Here is a 21,920-nt window from a genome sequence, read left to right on the forward strand (position 1 = left end):
GACCATCCTAGACATCATAAGTCGGTGCAACACCAGCAAATGGTCGAACGTAATGTTTTGTTGTATATAAACTGTTTTGTTTTGTCTGTTTTGTGTCAGTAGTTTTTATCTATTCTTTTTTTGTGATTTTGATCGGTTCCATGAAATAAATTTTATTAAATTGTTAAAAGTTTTTTTTGTTTTTAATTTAGACTAAGGTAAGGTTATTAACCAGCCTGGGTTTAGCCGGGCTTGCACTGACCGGACGGTAGTTAGTTAGATAAGCCTAAAAGGGTAGATATTAGGTATCCCCCCTAGCAGGGCTTACATATATCTGCTGTCAGTGCTTCTGCCGGTATACCATCTATTCCTGGAGCCTTCCAATTTTTCAGCTGCTTTATAGCTTTATGTATCTCTTCTTTCGAAGGTGGGTTGCAGTCTATAGGGAGGTCACTTTCAGCTGGTGGTATGTCTTGCGTGCACTCTGGTGTTGGTCTATTCAGTAGTTCTTCAAAATGTTCTACCCATCTCTTCATCTGTCCTTCCGCATCAGGTATTGTCTTTCCATCTTTGGTTTTCACTGGCCTCTCTGGCTTACTGTACTTACCAGATATCTTCTTAATTGTATTGTGCACGTCCCTAATATTACCATGGTACAGTGCTTCTTCCGCTTCTCTTGCCAGCAGTTCCAAATAATTCCATTTGTCTTTCCTTATGTGTTTCTTGACATTTTTGTTCGTTTCGGTGTATTCTTCCAGTGCTTTTAATTTCGTAGCCCGTGTGCGGCTGTTGTTGAATGTTGCCTTCTTTCTTTTTCTCTCTTCAATAATTTTCATGTTATCTGCTGATATTCATTCATTCGCTTGTCTTTTGATAGGGCCTAGCACTTCTTCGCATGTTGATGTTAATATGCTTTTAGTTTTTTCCAATGTTTCCTCTATCGTCTCTTCTTCTATTAGTTCTTGTAGTACCTATTGGACATATGAAGTGTATCATAAGAATGTCTAGAAATGTCAAGTTCCCTTTATGGTGTGTGGCAAATAAGCCAGGTTATGTACCGTGTCTCTGTTTATTTGTTCACTGTATATTAAGGATTTGTGCCGTCAGCACTATATTATTATTGGTCGTGAAATTAAGTGTTGCTCTGAAGTCTAAACACTACTATTTACATCTCTCTTAGGAAGCTGTAACAATAATACACAATCTTATATGAAGATAAAATTCCAGTTGCCTAATTTAATTTAAAAAAAAAATTAATACCTATAAAATTCACTGTTAGTTTAACATGTAGCAAATTTAAAAAAATTCAGTGTCCTAAAATTGTGTCTACTGTTCCTCTCTCTCTCTCTCTCTCTCTCTTTCTCTCAAAATTAATATCAAAGACACTTTTAAACTCTTACACTATGAGTATAACTACTACAATAATTTTTAATTTTTTAAAAGTAAATGATTATTTATTAATATTTAAGCCCCTACCCAAGTGCTTGATAATTATACCTAAAATTGGAAAAAAAACCCAACTTGCATACTTTTCAATACACAAAATACACTGTAAAAATTAACAGGCCTCTGATTATGATTTTTTAGTGATTTAGTATTAGAATCTATCTAGTAGACAACAGTGTTTCTTCCAGACTTTTTTCTCCGGGGGGGGGGGGGGGGGGGGGGCACTTGAAATCTTCGGGGGGGGGGGGGGGGTGGCGGTAAACTTTCTTCGGGGGGGGGGGGGGCGGACACTGTTAAAAGTATATATTTTCTATATAAATTATATAAAGTACATTTCGTTCGGGGGGGGGGGGGGGGGGGTGGTAAAAAATTTTCGGAAGAGATGCCTGGAAGAAACTCTGGTAGACAAGCATAATAATTAAAATAATTAGCCTAAATTTAACATTTCTGAGTCTGTCACTATCAGAAACTTCACGTAGCTTACTGCTTAAGTCACTTCTTCCGCTTCTCTTGCCAGCAGTTCCAAATAATTCCATTTGTCTTTCCTTATGTGTTTCTTGACATTTTTGTTCGTTTCGGTGTATTCTTCCAGTGCTTTTAATTTCGTAGCCCGTGTGCGGCTGTTGTTGAATGTTGCCTTCTTTCTTTTTCTCTCTTCAATAATTTTCATGTTATCTGCTGATATTCATTCCTCTTGTGCACGTCACTTAAGATATTAAGATTAGATTAGACAATCAGAAATTTAGATTTAATTTAGTTTAGATTTTAGATAGTTCTTTCTTTGAAAACATAGGTCTAGATCCTAAAAGTATCATTTAGATTATTGTAAAATTATACCCTAATGCCAAAATAAACAGAATATAGAGTCATTAGAGTCTAGATCTAGAATCTAATCTAGGCTCATTACCCTAAATGCTCAAATAAACTACCTTTTAATAAAAGTTTTATTTAGTGACATAGATCTGTATAGTATTATATACTATATACTAGGTCTAAAGTTAAGTTTCCAACAAAGATATACGAGTTTTCCAGATTCTGTATAATAAAGTTATACTACTTCTCACTATCGAACAAAAATGGCTGCAGTGGGCCTGCCTGTTTTACTGTGACTGGATACAAAGTCTCTTGTTAAGAAAGATGTCGAAGGACCGGGATGCTGGTTTGCGAACAATAGGAAGGAATGTAAACAAAGGGACAATGGACAAGAGGGACTGGTAGCGCACTAAATTTTTAAAAGTTTAACAAAAGTTTAACACAGGCAACTAGAGCATGATATTAAAAGATAACTTATTTTAGTTAACATATATTAAGTTTAACAAGCATATTTATGTAGTAGATTTGTACTTAGATAGATAACACTACAGACGAGGAAGCCATGTTCTATGCACACCACGTTTTATTCTCTATCGGAAACAGGAAACACATGACATGCAAGGGACATCACTCAAACATTATAAGACTAATACAAGAAGAGTGAGTTCCCTTGACTTCACAAAGCTCAATATATTACATCCCTTTACCCTTAGTAAATAATAACATAGCTCTCAAGAGCGTGAATGATAGTATCTTTCAATTAACAACACTTGAAAAGTCAATACAAAACATTATATGATTTGAATCATTTGGTAGATTAAATCCTTACAAACAAATGCAAAATATGCTACAAACATAATTAAAATACAAAACAATGATGTCAAGTCCTCTTAACCTTTAAAATCAAAGGTCTAACTTATCTGGGAATTTGATTGTCCTGTTTGACATTCTCAGTGGCTTTTGATTTGGTGACTCAAGATTCTGACCATCTGGACTCTCTCGCTCAGGAAGTCCAGGATCTAAATAATTAATTTTCTGACTCTAGACTACTTGGTTCACTCATATCAACAGACCTTGGTTGTGGAACAAACTGAGTTGGTGTGAACCGGTCAGATCTGGTGGGATTGATAGATTCGCACTTATTATCTGCACAAGTTATTTTTAACTGGTCTGCATGTCTACGGACAATAAGTCCATTATTTGTTCTTACTTTATAAGACACAGGTCCTGTACATTGAACAATTTGACCTGGCATCCATTTTTCCCCTCTCCCATAATTTCTCAGATACACATTATCGTTAACCCCAAATTCTCTCTCAATGGATGTTTTGTCATGATTTACTTTTTGTGTATGTTGATGTTGGGAAACAGACCTTTGAACAGTTGGATGTAGTAGGTCAAGGTGAGTTTTAATTTTCCTACCACACAGCAATTCGCATGGTGCAACACCTGTTGTTATATGAGGAGGTGTGCGGTATTTGGCTAAGAACCTGCTTACTCTTTCCCTGAGAGAAAATTTGTTACCGGTACTCATTTTTACCATAGCGGTTTTGAATATGCCTACCGCTCTTTCAGCTAAACCATTCCCAGCAGGGTGATAGGGTGATGTGGTTATATGCTCAATACCATTTGCTACACAAAACAGTTTAAACTCATGAGCAGTGAAACTAGGCCCATTATCTGAAACAATTTGATCAAGTAATCCATGAGTTGAAAATATTTCCTTAAGTTCAATAATGGTATCACTTGCAGTGATTGTGTTCATGATTTTAACTTCTAACCACTTAGAATGTGAATCAATAACAATTAAGAACATTTTGTTCATGAAGGGTCCTGCAAAGTCTATATGGATAAGTTTCCATGGTTCGATTGGACAATCCCAGTTTTGCAAAGGTGCTGTAGCTGGTTGATTTGAATGTTGTGCACAGCTTGAACAAAGCTTTACATATTTTTCAATATCAGCATCCATATGTGGCCACCAGAACCACGATCGTGCAAGACTCTTAATTTTGGAAGAACCAAGATGAGTATCATGTAAAGTTCTTAAAACTTCTTTTTGTAACATTTTGGGGATAATAACCCTTGACCTCCATAGCACACATCCATCTTCTATTTTTCTTATTTTATATGGCCTTAAATCATCATTCACTGACTCTTCAGGCCAACCATTCTTACAGTACTCATATACTTTTATCAAGCACTCATCTTTTTGTGTTTCTCTCTTAACATCATTCACATTTATATTGGAGTTTTCCATGATAGTGAAAAGAAAAAATACATCTTCTGGTACATAACTAAGGCTTTGGTTTTTTAAAGGTAAACGACCAAGACTATCTGCACTATTCTCAGATCCAGGTTTGTATTTCAATTCATAATTGTATGCGGCTAGTGTGATAGCCCACCTTTGAACCCTCGGTGAGGCATGCTCAGGCAGGGGTTTGTTTTCCCCAAACAAACCCAGCAATGGCTTATGATCTGTAAAGATGGTGAACTCCCTACCAAACAGAAACTTGTGAAATTTCTTAATACCAAAAATGATGCCTAAGCCTTCCCTATCTAACTGAGAATAATTTTTCTCAGCCTGGTTCAAAGATCTACTGGCAAAAGCAATGGGTCTGTCACACTTTTCATCTATGTGGGATAAAACTGCTCCTACACCGTCTGGTAAAGCATCACATGTTAAGATAAGTCTTTTCCCTGGGTCATAGTGAGTTAGCAAAGTGTCAGAAGACAAAGCTTCTTTTGCTGCATTAAAAGCAGCATCTTGTTGTTTACCCCAGTGCCAAGTTGCATTTTCTGCAGCAGCTTGTACAGTGGTGATAGTTTATCAGACAGATTCCCTATGAACTTCGCATAGTAATTTATCAAGCCCAAAAAAGCTCTTAGCTGTTGGGTATTTTCAGGTTTGGGTGCTTCTTTAATGGCTTTTGTTTTCTTAGGTTGAGGTCTGAGACCTTGCCTGCTCAAAATATAACCAAGAAAACTAATATCTGTCAGCATGAATTGACATTTATCTTTGTTTATCTTTAAACCCTTTTCACCAACTATTTTCAAGACTTTATAAAGTGTTTTAAGATGTTCAGCGTCATTCTTACCAGTTATGTATACATTGTCAAAGTAAACACAAACATTTGGAATGTCCTGAAAAATACTGTCCATGACAGCTTGGAAAATTCCAGGGCTAGATGATATACCAAAACATAGTCTTTCATATTGGTAGAGTCCCTTATGTGTGTTTATTATCGTATAAACTTTTGAATCTGGATGCAGTTCTAGTTGAGTGTAAGCATGACTAAAGTCTAATTCAGTGAATTTGTCTCCTCCTGCCAAATTCAAAGCAATTTCCTCAATGTTAGGAATAGGGTGCCTATTTAGCTCTATTTGCTTATTCAGTGTAGCTTTATAGTCTCCACGAATTCTTACAGAACCATTCTTCTTTAACACTGGCACAATGGGCGTTGCCCAATCGGAATAGTCTACCTTCTTTATGATGCCATTAGATTCCAATCTACTTAGCTTATCTTCAATTTTATCCCTCATTGAATAAGGTGGAACTCTAGCTTTGCAGTATCTTGGATTTGTGTCTTTAATGCTTATCTTCACTGTCCTATCATTTAGTAACCCTGAACTACCAAAAACACTTTCATTTTCAGATACAACTTTATCTATTGAAGTGAAACTAGATTCTCTTTCTTTGTTCACTGAAAATATACTCCCCCAGTCTAACTTAAGATCAACTAACCAGTTCCTACCTAGTAATGGTGGTCCATTTCCTTCAACCACAAGAAGAGGAAGCTTAACACTTTGACCATTATAGCTTACATGAACCATACACTCTCCTATCACCGGAACATTGTCACCTGTGTATGTTGTTAGGCACTTGTGACATGGTTGTAGAGGCACTGATCCTCCTGTGACAGCGTCAAGGACCTTCTTTGTGAAGACGGTTAGAGATGCTCCCGTGTCAAGTTGGAAGATGATGCTCTTACCGTTGATATAAACTAGTACGTTGATGGGAGCATGACTTGTTGATTTCACAGAGAACAGGTTGAACTCCGGCTGCGGATCAGTTTGAGCATTTTCACTGGTAGAGTGGTTCATTGGTTGGGTTAGGCTGTCTTGGTGACAGTTAACATAGTGCTGCCTTTGGTTGCGGTACTGTCTTGACTGGCTAGATCTAGCAACAGACGAAGACTTTGCAAAGCAGGCCTTGGCAATGTGACCTTGCTTACTGCACTTATAGCAAGTTGCTGACTTGAACTTGCATCGATGAGATGCATGGGGACCGTTGCATCGACGACATGTTTGATAATTATTACTAGATTTAGATCTAGGATTTGAACTTGCAGGCTGTTTAGCATAAGTTGAACTGCTCTGATGGGGTTGGTGTTTGTTGGCTGACCTGCTGTCTACTGCATGGATCCCTGAAGGCGCTAGAGATCTGGCCGCCTCGGATGACTGCTGGAATGAAGTTGCAAGTTGTATTGCTTTTTCCAATGTTAGATCTGACTCGAGAAGCAACTTTCTTTACACCTGTCACAAACTTTTCACATAGTCTGTCAGACAGCGTGTCCCCGAATTCACAGAATTCACTTAGATGACGTAAAGCAGCAACATATTCTGATATTGATTCGTTTGGTTGACGAGTCCTACCGTCAAATCTGGCTCTACACAGGACCTTGGGTGGTTCGGGCGCATGGTGGTCTGTTAGCAGTTTGCTCAGCTCGTTAAAGCTCTTGGTAGCTGGACTAGCTGGTGCGCATAAGTCCTTTAATAGCCTAAATTGTTGAGGCCCTATGACTGTTAACTAAACAGCTCTCTTTTTGGCTTCTATCGTCACGTCGTTATCTTCAAGGTAAAAGCGTAACCTATCTAGATAATCATGAATGATTTCTTCATTCGAATTAAATTCTTTTATCTGGCCATACAGCGCCATTATCCTACGTAGCCAATATGCTCTAGCAAACTTCTTCTTAAGTAAGCATGTGCTCTTTTTAGTGGATGATTTATCCTCGTCGCCAAATGTAGTAGATTTGTACTTAGATAGATAACACTACAGACGAGGAAGCCATGTTCTATGCACACCACGTTTTATTCTCTATCGGAAACAGGAAACACATGACATGCAAGGGACATCACTCAAACATTATAAGACTAATACAAGAAGTGTGAGTTCCCTTGACTTCACAAAACTCAATATATTACAATTTAACTAAAATTTCTGCAGTGAATACATAAATCATTGTAATTTATCAGCCATGGTAAAAACGGTTAAATTTCAAAGTATCAAGGGATGCAAGCACGTACAAATCTTAGCTGTATCATGGCGTAAGCTTGTCCGGTGTTTCGCAAAGATAAAGATTTTGGGTTAATCTTGGCTCAATCTCGGTTTAACACACTGTGCTGACTGGGTAACTTTAGTACTGTTTCAGAAAGATAAACGAAATGTCACATATAGTGGCCTAAGTAAAAGATTCTCTTCCTTCTATCAAATTTTGAGTAATTTCCGATGATCGGAAGTAGTAATTTAAGCTATTTCCGATTTCTCATAACGTATATAAATTTATAAAGTACTAATAATAATCCGCACTATCAGTGGCGTAGCAAGGATCTTCTCATGGGGGGGGGTTCAATTTTTTACGTATATATATATATATATATATATATATATATATATATATATATATATATATATATATCAGTAGACTGTCTTACTAAATTTTAAATTAATTATTTGAATCATTTCCAAATTCAGAAATTTAACCTATTTCATAGCAAAGTATATCATGTGACAAAAACTACACACACATTTGCTCTAACTCATTTCGGGCGAGATATAAGTCTTAAAATCATGCTTTAAAAACGTTTATATATCATTTATACTCTTTAAAAAATAAATGCCTTTATTTTTAACTAGGCATACCGCCTAGCTTTGCTTAGGTTTTTCATAAGTATATTGAAAAACTTGAGTGATTAACTGGTGATTGGATGTTATGTGGAATGCTTTTTTTAAAAAGTTAATTTATTTATTTTAAACATTTAAAATAGTAATAATAATTTATTTGGTACTTTTACACAGCTTCAAAGACATGAACATCGATTGTTTATATATAGTAATTAAATGGAGAAAATAAAATGGCATTAAAACTATGCTAAGATAACGTGTGCATCTCGTTTTCTTTTTACTAGTTTACTGTGCTCCATCCTCAGCTGCGAAGTCAAAAGTTTACATTTTAGCCACCCTGGCAGAAACACAAACGAACGCGGGAAAAGGGTCTGTAATACTCATACTGATCTATCATTCCAAAATTTTCCTTGACACAAAATTGACCCCTGGCGATGAGCGAACGCCGCCCTTGATTTATCCGCCAGTCCGTTTGGGTGGGGGGAATTGAGACAAATAAGACTGATCTAACGATAATTTTCTCGAGGGCTGATCGAGTGATGTTTGGCTTGAGACCGTCCTTAAATTAATTAATACTTAATTCGTTCATTTTTTAATGTAATTTTTTAGCGCAATTTCCATACTTGGATTGCGATTATTAACTCGTCATTTCTAGATGGATGTGTGTCCGCAGCCTTTAAGTCGTATCTCCTCCTCAACGAAGCAATATCGAGGACTAGTTCCAAAGCAAATATGTTAAGCAAGTTCCGAGGATGAACATAGGCCAAAAAAATTCCCGGAATTCCTTCCTGAATTTCCCGGAAAAGCCAAAAAAAAAACCTCGATCAAATGCAGTTTTTGCTCCATATCTCGGCAACCAGGCCACTTAGCGACTTGAAACATTTACCAATCGATTCCTGCCATAATTTAAACCAATATTGGCGAAGAAAGTTTTCAAAAATATCCTTTCGTTCGGTCACAAATTTTTTTAAAAAATTATTTAAACTGAGCACCGTGTAGGCCTAGGATGATATTTTTAACTGAGCATCGCGTAGGCCTACTCGTTAAAATAAAACTATTTCCGTTGATATTTTCTATTACCCCCCAAACGTCCGCAAATTTTTTAAATCTCGTTAATAAATATTTTTTTCTATTTTGTTTTGAATTATTAAAACTACTTGTGTAGCATTATTTATTTGCTGAATATATGATTTATCTCGATTTAAAATTGTTATGGATAACATAAGGAAATTGCGCTTAAATTGTCACTAGACTTTTTATTAACTTGTTTTTAGTTAGGTGAGAGTTCCTAGTCTATGTCTTAGCTTTGCTTGAAATATTTCTTTTAACTCGATGTCAGAGTATTTTTAAAAATAAAGCCTGATCTTATTCATATATTCCCATATAGCCGTTGCTATTAGTCTGTGTTCGTCTTCTGATCTTTGTCTAGTCGTGTTAATTAAGTTCAGTGTGATTGCTTTATTTGTTGTGCTGTTTGATTGGTGTTTTTTTTTAAATATTTTCACAAGTGTTTGCTTTGCTTTCATACTAATATACAATCTAAATAAATGTGTTTCTCAGTTTCCTGTATATTTTGTCTACACGTTTGACATGTTATTTTAACATTTTGATTCGACTTAGTATTTCGTGAAACTAGTGTTGTATTAAAAATCAGTCTATATGCTACTTCCCTTTCTTTTGGTGTAATGCGTTTATTATGTAGGTTTCTAAATGTATCTTTAATATCTATTATATTGTGTTCCCTGGCCCAACAAATTCTCGTATATAAGGGTGTCTCTGGTTGTTTGACTAGGATGTCGAATATTTTTTGTGTGTCTTCCCCAATAATGCTTTTGTTTCCTTGGAATGTTGGTGGCGTTTCTTTATAAAAGCTGCATATGTCATTTCCCCTATAGTGTAGTGTTGTGATGTTTAATTTTAGAATGCTCTTTATGTTTAACCATATGCAATATTGTGCTAATGGATGATAATGTGGTTCTATTCTTATTCTATCCAGATGTTTTAATCGGAAGGTGTTTATTTTTAGTATGAATGTCATGTAGTCCTATACCTACATTTAATTTGTAATAAGGTTTTGTGGCTGTTTCTAATCGTATTTTTGAAAATGAACTCTCTAATGTAATGCCTACTTGTTTGTTTGTTTAATAAACGAGGTGGGTATTGTAGAGTTTGTCGCTACGAAAATTATTTTTGGATGATATATCTGTTTACTAATGCAGCTATGGCAAAGATGGTTGTATTGCAGTATTGGTATTTTTCCAGATTTATTTTATTGTTAAGTATGGTCCTAATTTCTTGGTCATCTTTTGTGGAATCGCTGGTACAGGTTATTCCATAAATTCTGATTTTGTCTGTTATTGTGATTATGTTATAGTTATCTTTACCTTTCCATTTACCTATCCGACTATCCCCATTACTTTTGATTTTTCTACGTTTATTTTGCCCACGATTCCTTTGCCAAAGTTGTAATACTATTGTTAATTAATAAATGACTGTGTGCATTGTATATGGAATGTTTTTTTTTTTTTTTTTTTTTTTTTAGTTTTTGTCAACTTTATTACCTCTGATATTGTGTATGATTTCATTGGAATTATTTGAATAAGAGAAATTTCATAGATTCAGATTTCATTGGTTTGCCAACTGCAGGCACCATTTGAAATCACATGATCAGGGTTTCTCACAAAAATGTAATTGTCTTACTCAACTTTAGAAGTGAACAAAAATAAACAGCACAATACATGTTACACCAAATATTGTTATTTGTATACTCCACTGACAATTTTAAACTGTATATACCAGAGTTGCACAGGTTAAATGTGCCAGATTGGAAGCAAGCACTCCCCATCACACAATCCCTACACCCATGACCTACTGTCCACTCCCCATCACACAATCCCTACACCAATGACCTACTGTACACTCCCCATCACACAATCCCTACACCCATGACCGACCTACTGTCCACTCCCCATCACACAATCCCTACACCAATGACCTACTGTACACTCCCCATCACACAATCCCTACACCCATGACCTACTGTACACTCCCCATCACACAATCCCTACAACCATGACCTATCGCCTCCCATAGGTCGGTCAAAGTCCGAAACTTTGCTTGATTTAGTCCAAAGTCCGAATTAGAAGATCATGAGCAGATTTTTTTTTTAATGCCATAAGGATCATGAAATTAAGTCTTTATTGATTATTAATTAAAGTAAATGACAGAAACATTCAAATTTTTTATTGTACTATAGTCTCAATCAATCAATATTATCACTTGTTACAACAAGTTGAACTTTTATGGCATTTAGAATTACATAGCAGCTTGTTATTTTTACACTTGCAGCGATTTGTTGTGCAATTAGTTGTGCAATTGCAGCGAGTGTAGCCTTTACCCCCAGTCAATGATTGTGAAGATGCGATGGTTCGTAGTGATTTTTCCTCAGTGCCAACTGACGACAATAAGGCAGTTTTTCGTGAAGAATTGAAAACTCACTTCTAGCATACAGTTGTTTTAGAACACCATGTTCCGTTCCTAATTTGTAGAAACCGCCCTCGACGCTCATGACAACTGCAATCACGCTTCGGGGATCACCGTGACCTCTGTCAACATCTGTCACCCACTTCACCATCTTTAAATTTTGTATTTGATGTTTTAAGCATCTTAGCACCTTGAGTTTGCAAGCCAGTATGAGCTGCTGATCTGTGTTCCATGATGTCTTGTTTGTTGTGACACAATCTGCAGGTAATGTTCCCTCCGTACCCTTCGTCTGCTTCATTGGGTATTCCACACATAGCATGGACATCGTTGCCACAGGATCCAAAAGAATGAGCTGCACTACAATGTTTTTCACAAATTATATAGAATCTGTTGGCCACATTATCGTCACGCAACTGGTCTGGGCGTTCCGCCACGGCAGTAGATGTGTTAGCTGAGGATGTCGTTGCATTTATGGCAACCTCCATTTCTTGTTCAATGTTCTCAAGATCTTCCTCAGTAACTATTTTATCGAGAGCCCATATATGGAAACTAACATGAATTTACATTTTTTTTTGTTTTGACAGCCATCTGCTATGTCTGTCTCATGGTCTGACGGCCCTTTTGATCCATGTCGCCGTGCATATAGAATGCTATACAAACAAGAGCTAAACAATACGTTACTCTCAATGAAAACGCACCCAGAATAATGAACAACTTAGTCTAGATAGAACATTGGCCAGGACATCCCGGCCAGTGTGCGCATTGGCCGGCCAATGTACAAAATACGCTGTCAAGTTTAAGCGCTTCGGACTTTGGCCAGTACATCCCGGCCAGTGCGCGGATTGGCCGGCCAATCCGCGCTTTGGCCGCACTTCGGGCTTTGACCGTAACATATATATATATATAGGTAGGGGCCCAAAAAAAAAAATTTTTTGTAGTTCCGCCACTGGAAGGATAACTCAACTCGGTAATGTATATTAGATTTACCCTTGCATTCAAATATTCAACAAGACATTGTGCCACATACTTTTTTAAATTGATACTTAACACATGCATAAAGATATTAGATGTTTGTTATAAAATAATATTTTGCTGTTTATATGTTTTACATATTTATTTGCAGTTTTAGCCATTTTAACGTGTTCTTTTCTTCTTTCAAAGTGTGGCTCTGCTGCTAAGGTCGCAAGCCGCAGTTGTCTCCACTCACAGTTTGGAATTAGTTGAATGGCACAAATAATGGTCTCACAAATAATGGGATCTCAGAGAAAATTATAACGGGGGTCTATGTTTCCACATTCATCACCTCCTTACGTACTGACGTATGTCACTGATATCAATTGAAATACTAAATGTCAATTGGAATTTTGTCTCCAACGTTACGTGTTTTGCTGCACGAACGAGTTGTTGAGCCCTAACCTAGTGGGGGTAACTACCGCAGGTTTTTGACATTAGATATTTTGTATACAACTTGACTCCTCTTGTATTCCCTATGTTTAGTTTGTACTAAAAGGAAGTGATGCAAAAGTTCATCAAAATTTATTTGCTTCACCAGATGGCGCTCATCTCCGTGCTTTTTTTTACTGAAAAGAATAATGTTGAAAATGGTCAAAACTAGTGTTTAAAAAAAGTCCAGTAATAGATTAGGAAAGTTAGCATGGAGATAAACTCTTATTAAAGCCCTTTAAAAAGAATATATCTACGTAAAAAACCTTGCTAAGTCCTCTCAATTCTGTTGACCGTGATAATTGATTACATATTTTTATGTTATAGTTGTGAAAAACGACTGTTAAGATACTAAAGGTGAGAATTCAAGACTAGCATGGTTATCTATTTAGCCTACGTAGTTGTATTTAATAATCAAGTGTATTTTGGTGTAAACATAGTTCTACCATTTCGCAATAATAGTGGAACCAGCTGTGTATAAATACATAGTTATGTACATATGTACACCCACTGAGGTAGTCTAAATAAATGTTCCTACTTTTAAATGCACTACTGATTCTAGAGACTAATAATTATTTCAACAAAAAATATTTCCTTTATGGAACCCTAGCACTGTCACAGGCGCCGTTGGATCGCATAAAAATAAGTTACAGACACAAAGTCTGCTTACCTGTTAAGAACAAAAGTTATTCTGTATTTCGATACAGCTAGATCTACTGTAGGTGTGATAATTTTAATTTTTAAAAGAAGCATTTTGACAGATTGTGAACCCCTGCTCTCTTCTGATTAAACTAGTGTTTTAAACGTACATATCATAGGCATACATGTTGCTTGAATTCAAAGAAGCGTTGTTCCCCTACATTTTGATGTAGATCTACATAGTAAGTATGCTCTTTCATTAGACATTTTTTTTGGTGATTTTTTAAAAATGTACAAAATGTGTGTTTTTTTTACTTCACTTTTAAATTTTATAAAAAATTGAGAAAAGCCAATTTCAATGCAATTAATTTAAATGATGTACTTATTTTTGAGTAAGTGTCTTTGTGTTGAGTTCAAAAGATTGAGTTTGACATATACTTTAACAGATATAACCTCTCAAATAAGGCACCTTTTAGGGTGTTGAAAAAAGTTAAAAACCAACTTTTTAAAAACGTCATAACTTTTTACTACTTGAGATATAAACAAATTTAGTACCCACTATCTTAGAATGGCGAGTTCTTGAGATATCAGCTCTCAAAAACACTCTGGGACCGTTTGACACCGCGTTTCTAAATATGCTACATAAAAAAAAACCCACAACCAAAACTTTCTACAATTCTCAACCATTAAAGTAAAATCCTTCTTTTATATAATTTAAAAGACTTTTCTCTGTGGTTTTTTTTCTGATAAAATTTTTTCTTTGAGACTTTTTTCCTAGCAAAAACTGACTTTTTTTCTTTTTCAACGTTTGTGAATGTGACAAATTTTTTTGAAAAACTGAAGTTAGTCATAACAACACGTTAAAAAAAAACGGGGAACAATGCATTACAATTAGAAAGATATAGAGTAGAGCCTTAACTAAGCAGCGATTTAAAAACGAACGCATTTATTAAACAATCATTTTCTAATTAAAATTGGTATCAAATTAAAGGTAAATAAATTTAGATCTAGTTTTTAATTGTTTAAATCATCTTAAGTCTTAAGCGATAATTAAGTTTAAAATGTTAGACGTCACCCTAGTGTAAAAAGCTATAAAAAAAAACTTACTGCGTGTCTAATGCCAGTGTTAGGTTGATCTGTGGAATGCACTCAAGTCTGTAACGTAATAATTTAAAAGCTTCAGATTGTGGTAGAATCATCAGTAGACCATACAAGCTCTTGATCAGCTCAGGATTACTATCAGCTTCCAAAAGCTGCAGTCTTAAATCTGATTTAAAATATGTAGTAAAAAAATGTACATATTAACACTGTTAATGTCTTTTATTCCTATTAAGAATGAAGAAAAGAACTTTCCTGTCTTTGGATACAGTTAGACGACCCAGTTTTCCGTTGGAAAACAATCTGTCGATGAATTTAAGAAAACAACAACAACATCAACAAAAAAAAAAAAAAAAACAACCTACCAGTAATCCACTACGACTACCCCAACCTTTATAATTATATACCATCTTTTAACCCCAAACTAATCCCTCTTCTTTGACAGAATTCCCACTCAGTCTCTCTGTGGCGGGGGAGGGGGAAGGAAGGTCATAAGGAGCTATGTAGATGCTTGCAGTGGAAGTCAGGTTGTCTTTGTGTTAATTTACTACATCATGAAGTATAATATTCGCATACTATTATGAAAAGTAAAAACTAAATAAACCGGGAGTGATCTCCCCTAAACTTTCTAGAATATTCTTATATAACACTACGTAGGATGGCAACTCGGAATATAGACATGATTTTAATTACTTAAACTTAAACTTTTAAAAATAGAATAGAATCTCGTAGAAAAAAAGAATTGCGCACCAAGCGAACGGCAAAACAAAATGTGCATAATAGTGCGGAATATTATTAGTACTTGATAAATTTACATGCGTTTTTTTGAGAAATCGGAAATAGCGTAAATTACTACTTCCGGTCAACGGAAATTACTCAAAATTTGATAGAAGGGAGAGAGGATTAGATATTTTACTTACATGTGAAATTTCATTTATCTATCTGAAAATAGTACTCAAGTTATAGGCTTATGAAAATTTCAAAGTAGAAAAAGTACGACTTCCGGTTTTCGGAAATCGCTCAAAAGTTGATACGGATCTACGATTTTGATAAAATACTTAAATGTGAAATTTCATCAACCTAGTTGTAACGGTACTCAAGTTATCGTGTTTACAGACACACACACAGACAAGATTGCAAAACTATGTTTTTCCGACTCAGAGAGGTGTAAAACGTCGAGAGTTGTAAAAATCTCGATTTTTTTTTGCACGATTACAAGACTTTCTCTATACTTCGAATATACGAGAGAGTAAATTTTTTTTATTTTTTTCAACACAACACCATATTAAATGCCCAAACTGATTTATTCAGTTTAAATACTTCAATTAAAAACACTTCTATTTACGGGTATTTTATTGTTTTATTGAAACTAATTTTGCTCTTTTTTAAGTGATTTCTTGGTGGCCAGTACATTCATCGGTGATCGGAAAAAAGTCACAGGAAAAAAAAAAACAGAAAAAAAAGTCACAGTTTTTGCTAGGAAAAAAAGTCACAGAAAAAAGTCACAATTGAAAAATTTTATCGGAAAAAAAAGTCACAGAAATAAAGTCACAGAAATAAAGTCACAGAAATAAAGTCACAAAAATCTTTTCAGAAATATTTTGATTTAGGCCTATTTGTTGCAAATTGTAATTTTTTTTTTTAGTGTTGTGGGTTATATTTTTGATAGCATATATTATTTATAGACGTTAAAAGCATTATGGTTTATAACTAAGTAAAATACTCTAAGATAATTTACACTTTAATCTCAACTTTTGTTGCGTATTTAGTTAAATAGCGGCAGTAAAGCTAATTATATAAGAAATGTAGGCACATCATTGTGTTTAGCATTTGTTTTGCCATAGACTATTCTCCGGTCGGCCTCTCCCCAGTCGGCCTTGTCCGAACATATTGTGTTTTGTTGACGTTTTGTGTCAATGACAGCCTTTGAACCGTGTCGGCTTTCTGTTTTGATCCCATGCTTTGTTATGTAATGAGCGTGATAAATGTTGACAGTAAAGGTGGTTAAACTAAGCATAACTATTTTTGCGATGAGTTGAGGGCAGCAAATCAGAAGAACTTACCATTTCACGGTAATTTAATGTTGGTATTTAAAAAAAAAACACGATGAAAACCGAGGACGTTGGAAAATTCTATTAAATGCTATTAATATTATGTTTTACATAATTACAATCTACATACTTACAACTAAATATTTTTAGATGAATTATAAACATTACCATGCGTATACAACCTACACACATAACATAAAATTTAATTAATCCTAAGTTAATTTTGCACTCTCTGAATATAAAATATTAACACATTCCATGCAAATATATATTTGTGACTTTTTTTCCTGTGACTTTTTTCCTACAATCCATTCATCAGCCTCGGGATCAGTGTGAGTTCCTAAAGAAAATATAATTCTCTAGAAGCTCTATCTCGTTGAAAACTTTAGTCATAAATCTGCATTTGCATAATTAAATGCGTTTTTCCCCTTTTGAATATGTTTCTTTATCGTATTAACCAGAGGCGTCGCGAGGGGGGGGGGGGGGGAACATATGTCCCCGGGCGCCGACCTGAGGAGGGGGGGGGGCCAAATTGAAAGTTTGAGGGGGGGGGTGCAAATGAAAAGTTCGAGAGGGGGGAGGTTGCAAATCGAAAGTTTGTCCCCGGGAAGGGTCGCTACGCCTCTGGTATTAACGTCTACAAAGGTTGCTTTATAATTATACATTCACTTTCAATAGAATTTTTTTCCAACATTAGTTCGTATTTTAGAATTCTACACATATTGCAGATTTACTGATCTCTAGTTTGTAAAAAATATATAAAAAAACTAAAAATAAATAAATAAATATACAAACTTGTAAACATTGGTCATTTTTAGTACATCAAGATTGTATACGTGTAGGCGAGTCATAAAATCTACTCAATACTTTTTAGCGCAATTTCCATTCTGGAGAATTACGTTTATTAACCCGTCATTTCTGGATGTGTGAATGGATGTGTGTCCGCAGCTTTAAGTCGTATCTCCTCCTCAACGAAGCAATATCGAGGACTAGTTCCAAAAGCAATTATGTTAAGCAAGTTACGAGGATGAACATAGGCCAAAAACATTGCGGGTTTCTTTCATGGATTTCCAGGAAAAGCCAAAAAAACTCGAACAAATGCAGTTGTTGGCCCATATCTCGGCAACCAGACCACTTAGCGACTTGAAACATGTACCAATCGATTCCTGCCATAATTTAAACCAATATTGCCGAAGAAAGTTTTCAAAAATATCCTTTCGTTCGGTCACAAATTTTTTTTTGAATTAATTAAAATTTGGACCGAATTAGTAGGCATTTTTATCCAACCACACCACACGCGTCATCACGTTCAATAGCTGCGCCATCACGTTCAATGGCTGCGACATCACGTTCGGTAGCTAGGCGCGCAATGGTTTTTAGTCATGTAACTCTATTGTAAATAAAACATGTATTTTAACCAATGGTTTTACTAACCCTGATCCTAATTTTTGGTCCAGGTTAGCTTATCATTTATATCATTTATAAATTTACGATACACTTTCCCAGTCCAACTGCTTGGCAATCTACATAGTTCCTTGGCAAACTATGAAATGGATTTATTTCTTTAGAAATAGAAAGCTGGGTTATTTCCACTTTACCAGTAAGACGTAGAACCAGAGGCGTCGCGAGGCGGGGGGGGGGGGGGGGGGGGGGGAATGCGGACCGCACCGGGTGACACCATTTAGGGGGTGACACCAAAACAAAAAAATATAGAAGGTATATGGAAGAAATATGTTTTTGCTAGTTCAATGAATGATTAATTAGAGTTAAAAGATTGTTTTAAGTACATAATGACGAACGTGACAAGGGGGGTGGGGGTGACACCATTAAGTAAACATTCAAACTATAGAGAAAACAATGCTACACCCAGCTGTATTAACAACCAAATAATAGATAAACATTATAAAGTATTACATATGAACACTTAAATGATTTTACGGGGGGGGGGTATGACACCAACTTCAACATTTACATGTAAAAAGAGGGGTGACACCATGAGGTGCCGCATTGTGTGACACCCAACCTAGCGACGCCACTGCATAGAACAGGTATTCTCGAGATAGGCTAATTACCCTAGGGTAAAATCGACAGACCTGAAGCCCAATTTGAAACAATTATATTTAGCTGCCCTCACTTTGTAAAATACTTACAGGCAAAAATTGGTGACTCTATTAGCTGCACCAATTTATCAATTTCTTTTAGAAAATCCACAGTCACCTCAAGATCTCCACTTTGAAATTGTGTCAAGGTAAGTAAACTTTGTTTGAACTTATGGTAAGTAAACTTTGTTCTGAACTTATGGTAAGTAAACTTTGTTTGAACTTATGGTAAGTAAACTTTGTTTGAACTTATGGTAAGTAAACTTTGTTTGAACTTATGGTAAGTAAACTTTTGAACTTATGGTAAGTAAACTTTGTTTGAACTTATGGTAAGTAAACTTTGTTTGAACTTATGGTAAGTAAACTTTTGAACTTATGGTAAGTAAACTTTGTTTGAACTTATGGTAAGTAAACTTTGTTTGAACTTATGGTAAGTAAACTTTTGAACTTATGGTAAGTAAACTTTGTTTGGACTTATGGTAAGTAAACTTTGTTCTGAACTTATGGTAAGTAAACTTTGTTTGAACTTATGGTAAGTAAACTTTTAATTAATCTTTTTGAAAAAAATTGATTTACAAGCAAAAATGTAGGCTTGCTGGTTTTAAGACATTTTAAAAATTAAAACTAATTAAATTAAAAACAAAATCATGACTTGTAATTGTATATTCTTTTGTTAGCTACTTGGGTTACTAGAAAATATGCAGTACTAAGAGCGGAATGTTCTATGAAATCAATGGCTAACAATCACATTGACAAAACAAATGTTGAATGAAACCAATGGCTAAAAATCACATTGACAAAAAAAATGTTGAATGAAACCAATGGCTAACAATCACATTGACAAAACAAATGTTGAATGAAACCAATGGCTAACAATCACATTGACAAAACAAATGTTGAATGAGACCAATGGCTAACAATCACATTGACAAAACAAATGTTGAATGAAATCAATGGCTAACAATCACATTGACAAAACAAATGTTGAATGAAATCAATGGCTAACAATCACATTGACAAAACAAATGTTGAATGAGACCAATGGTCAACAGCGACATTCACAAAAAACTAATTTTGAAAACATGAAATAAACAAATAATTCAAAGCAAAAGCTAGAAAAAAAAGAGAAAGAAGTAAGATATTTAACACAACATGTATTTAATTTATGTTGCAAATGCTGAGAAATTGAACATATTTTTTGATAGCATCTACACAGGGTTAAAGGATACAAAATTTGCATGAGCTTATAGGCCTGCGTGTAGTTTTGTGTGAGATAACACAATGACATCAGGGATACAGGGCTATGAGACCAGCATTTGTACAGACAGCAGAACAAGCTACAGCTTTCCTTTGGATGTAGTGGGGAAACAAGTCAAATGAGAAAGATATCAGATGGAAAGTTTTTTCTTTAATTGATAGAAAAAAATGCAATGGTTTTTTTTAACAAACCAATGGTAATTTTTATCAGTCAGAAATGTATTGTAACTATATACAAAAGGATCTTGCTAGTGCCTCTTTCATTGTGTGTTTTAATGTATACAGAAAAGCAAATTACTGCCTTTTTCATTGGGAGTGGTAGTGTGTAGTTTTGTTTATAAACAAATGCATATTGCCACTGCCTTTTACATTGTGTGTGTTTGTGTATATAATTTTGTGTATCAATCAATTAATCAATCATCCCTTAACCTTTATTAGGTTACGTGGGGCATCACAGATGATTTTCTTATAATTTTCTGGCATTGGTCTGGGTCCTCTGCTGCTGTGAGTAGTTCTGAAAGATGAAGCCAGTCCAGTCTTGGATGTCTTCCATCCAGTGACGTTTTTGACTTTTCATCCCTCCTGGCACAGCGGCAGGCATTAGTATTTTGGAAAGGTCGTTGGTTCGTGGGACATGCCCATACATCTCAGCATTCTTGGTTTCTTCTCCCAAAGGTATCAAACGCATTAGTAGTCCTTTTACAGGCTTCTTTATTAGTTAAGTGACATTGTATTTCCAGGGCCTGGATTTTTCACTTAAAAGCTCTGGGTTGGGCGTCCATGCCTCGCATCCATAAAGGTAGGCAGACGTGACCAGTGACAGCTTTAGTGCTAATAAAAGTATTTTTATTGCACCAAATGCTTTTTAATTTTCTGAATGCTATTGTTGTTTGGGCACATCTTGCAAGTGTTTATTGCTTTGTTCCCTCATCTGATAGTTGGGCACCAAATGATTTACTAATTCTATCAACTCATCTTCACAGCATGTTATGGCATCTGTGTCATCAGTCAAGCCTAGGTTGGTAGTAATCCATCCATTGATGCTGACTAAGGCATCCATGTCATCAGTCAAGCCTAGGTTGGTAGTAAGGCATCCGTGTCATCAGTCAAGCCTAGGTTGGTAGTAATCCATCCGTTGATGCTGACTAAGGCATCCGTGTCATCAGTCAAGCCTAGGTTGGTAGTAATCCATCCATTGATGCTGACTAAGGCATCCGTGTCATCAGTCAAGCCTAGGTTGGTAGTAAGGCATCCGTGTCATCAGTCAAGCCTAGGTTGGTAGTAATCCATCCGTTGATGCTGACTAAGGCATCCGTGTCATCAGTCAAGCCTAGGTTGGTAGTAATCCATCCGTTGATGCTGACTAAGGCATCTGTGTCATCAGTCAAGCCTAGGTTGGTAGTAAGGCATCCGTGTCATCAGTCAAGCCTAGGTTGGTAGTAATCCATCTGTTGATGCTGACAAAGGCATCCGTGTCATCAGTCAAGCCTAGGTTGGTAGTAAGGCATCCGTGTCATCAGTCAAGCCTAGGTTGGTAGTAATCCATCCGTTGATGCTGACTAAGGCATCTGTGTCATCAGTCAAGCCTAGGTTGGTAGTAAGGCATCCGTGTCATCAGTCAAGCCTAGGTTGGTAGTAATCCATCCGTTGATGCTGACTAAGGCATCTGTCATCAGTCAAGCCTAGGTTGGTAGTAATCCATCCTTT

At 35.8% G+C, this 21,920-nt stretch overlaps 1 protein-coding gene across 1 annotated transcript in view; it reads right to left on the reverse strand.

Moving 5' to 3' along the window:
- Nucleotides 1-10,884: 10,884 nt before the first annotated feature.
- The window catches only part of LOC131941429 (protein VAC14 homolog), a 35,972-nt gene continuing 24,936 nt past the window's right edge, over nucleotides 10,885-21,920 (reverse strand). The window contains exons 14-17 of the mRNA XM_059300672.1: nucleotides 20,186-20,304; nucleotides 19,008-19,087; nucleotides 14,816-14,975; nucleotides 10,885-13,206 (exon numbers count right to left, since the gene is read on the reverse strand). Of these exons, the coding sequence (XP_059156655.1) occupies nucleotides 13,056-13,206; nucleotides 14,816-14,975; nucleotides 19,008-19,087; nucleotides 20,186-20,304 (510 nt within the window). The 3' untranslated portion in view covers nucleotides 10,885-13,055. The remainder of the gene's footprint in view (nucleotides 13,207-14,815; nucleotides 14,976-19,007; nucleotides 19,088-20,185; nucleotides 20,305-21,920) is intronic.

Source organism: Physella acuta, unplaced genomic scaffold (assembly GCF_028476545.2).
Source record: "Physella acuta isolate Inbredline_101_S28 unplaced genomic scaffold, ASM2847654v3 ptg000362l, whole genome shotgun sequence".
Taxonomy (NCBI): domain Eukaryota; kingdom Metazoa; phylum Mollusca; class Gastropoda; family Physidae; genus Physella; species Physella acuta.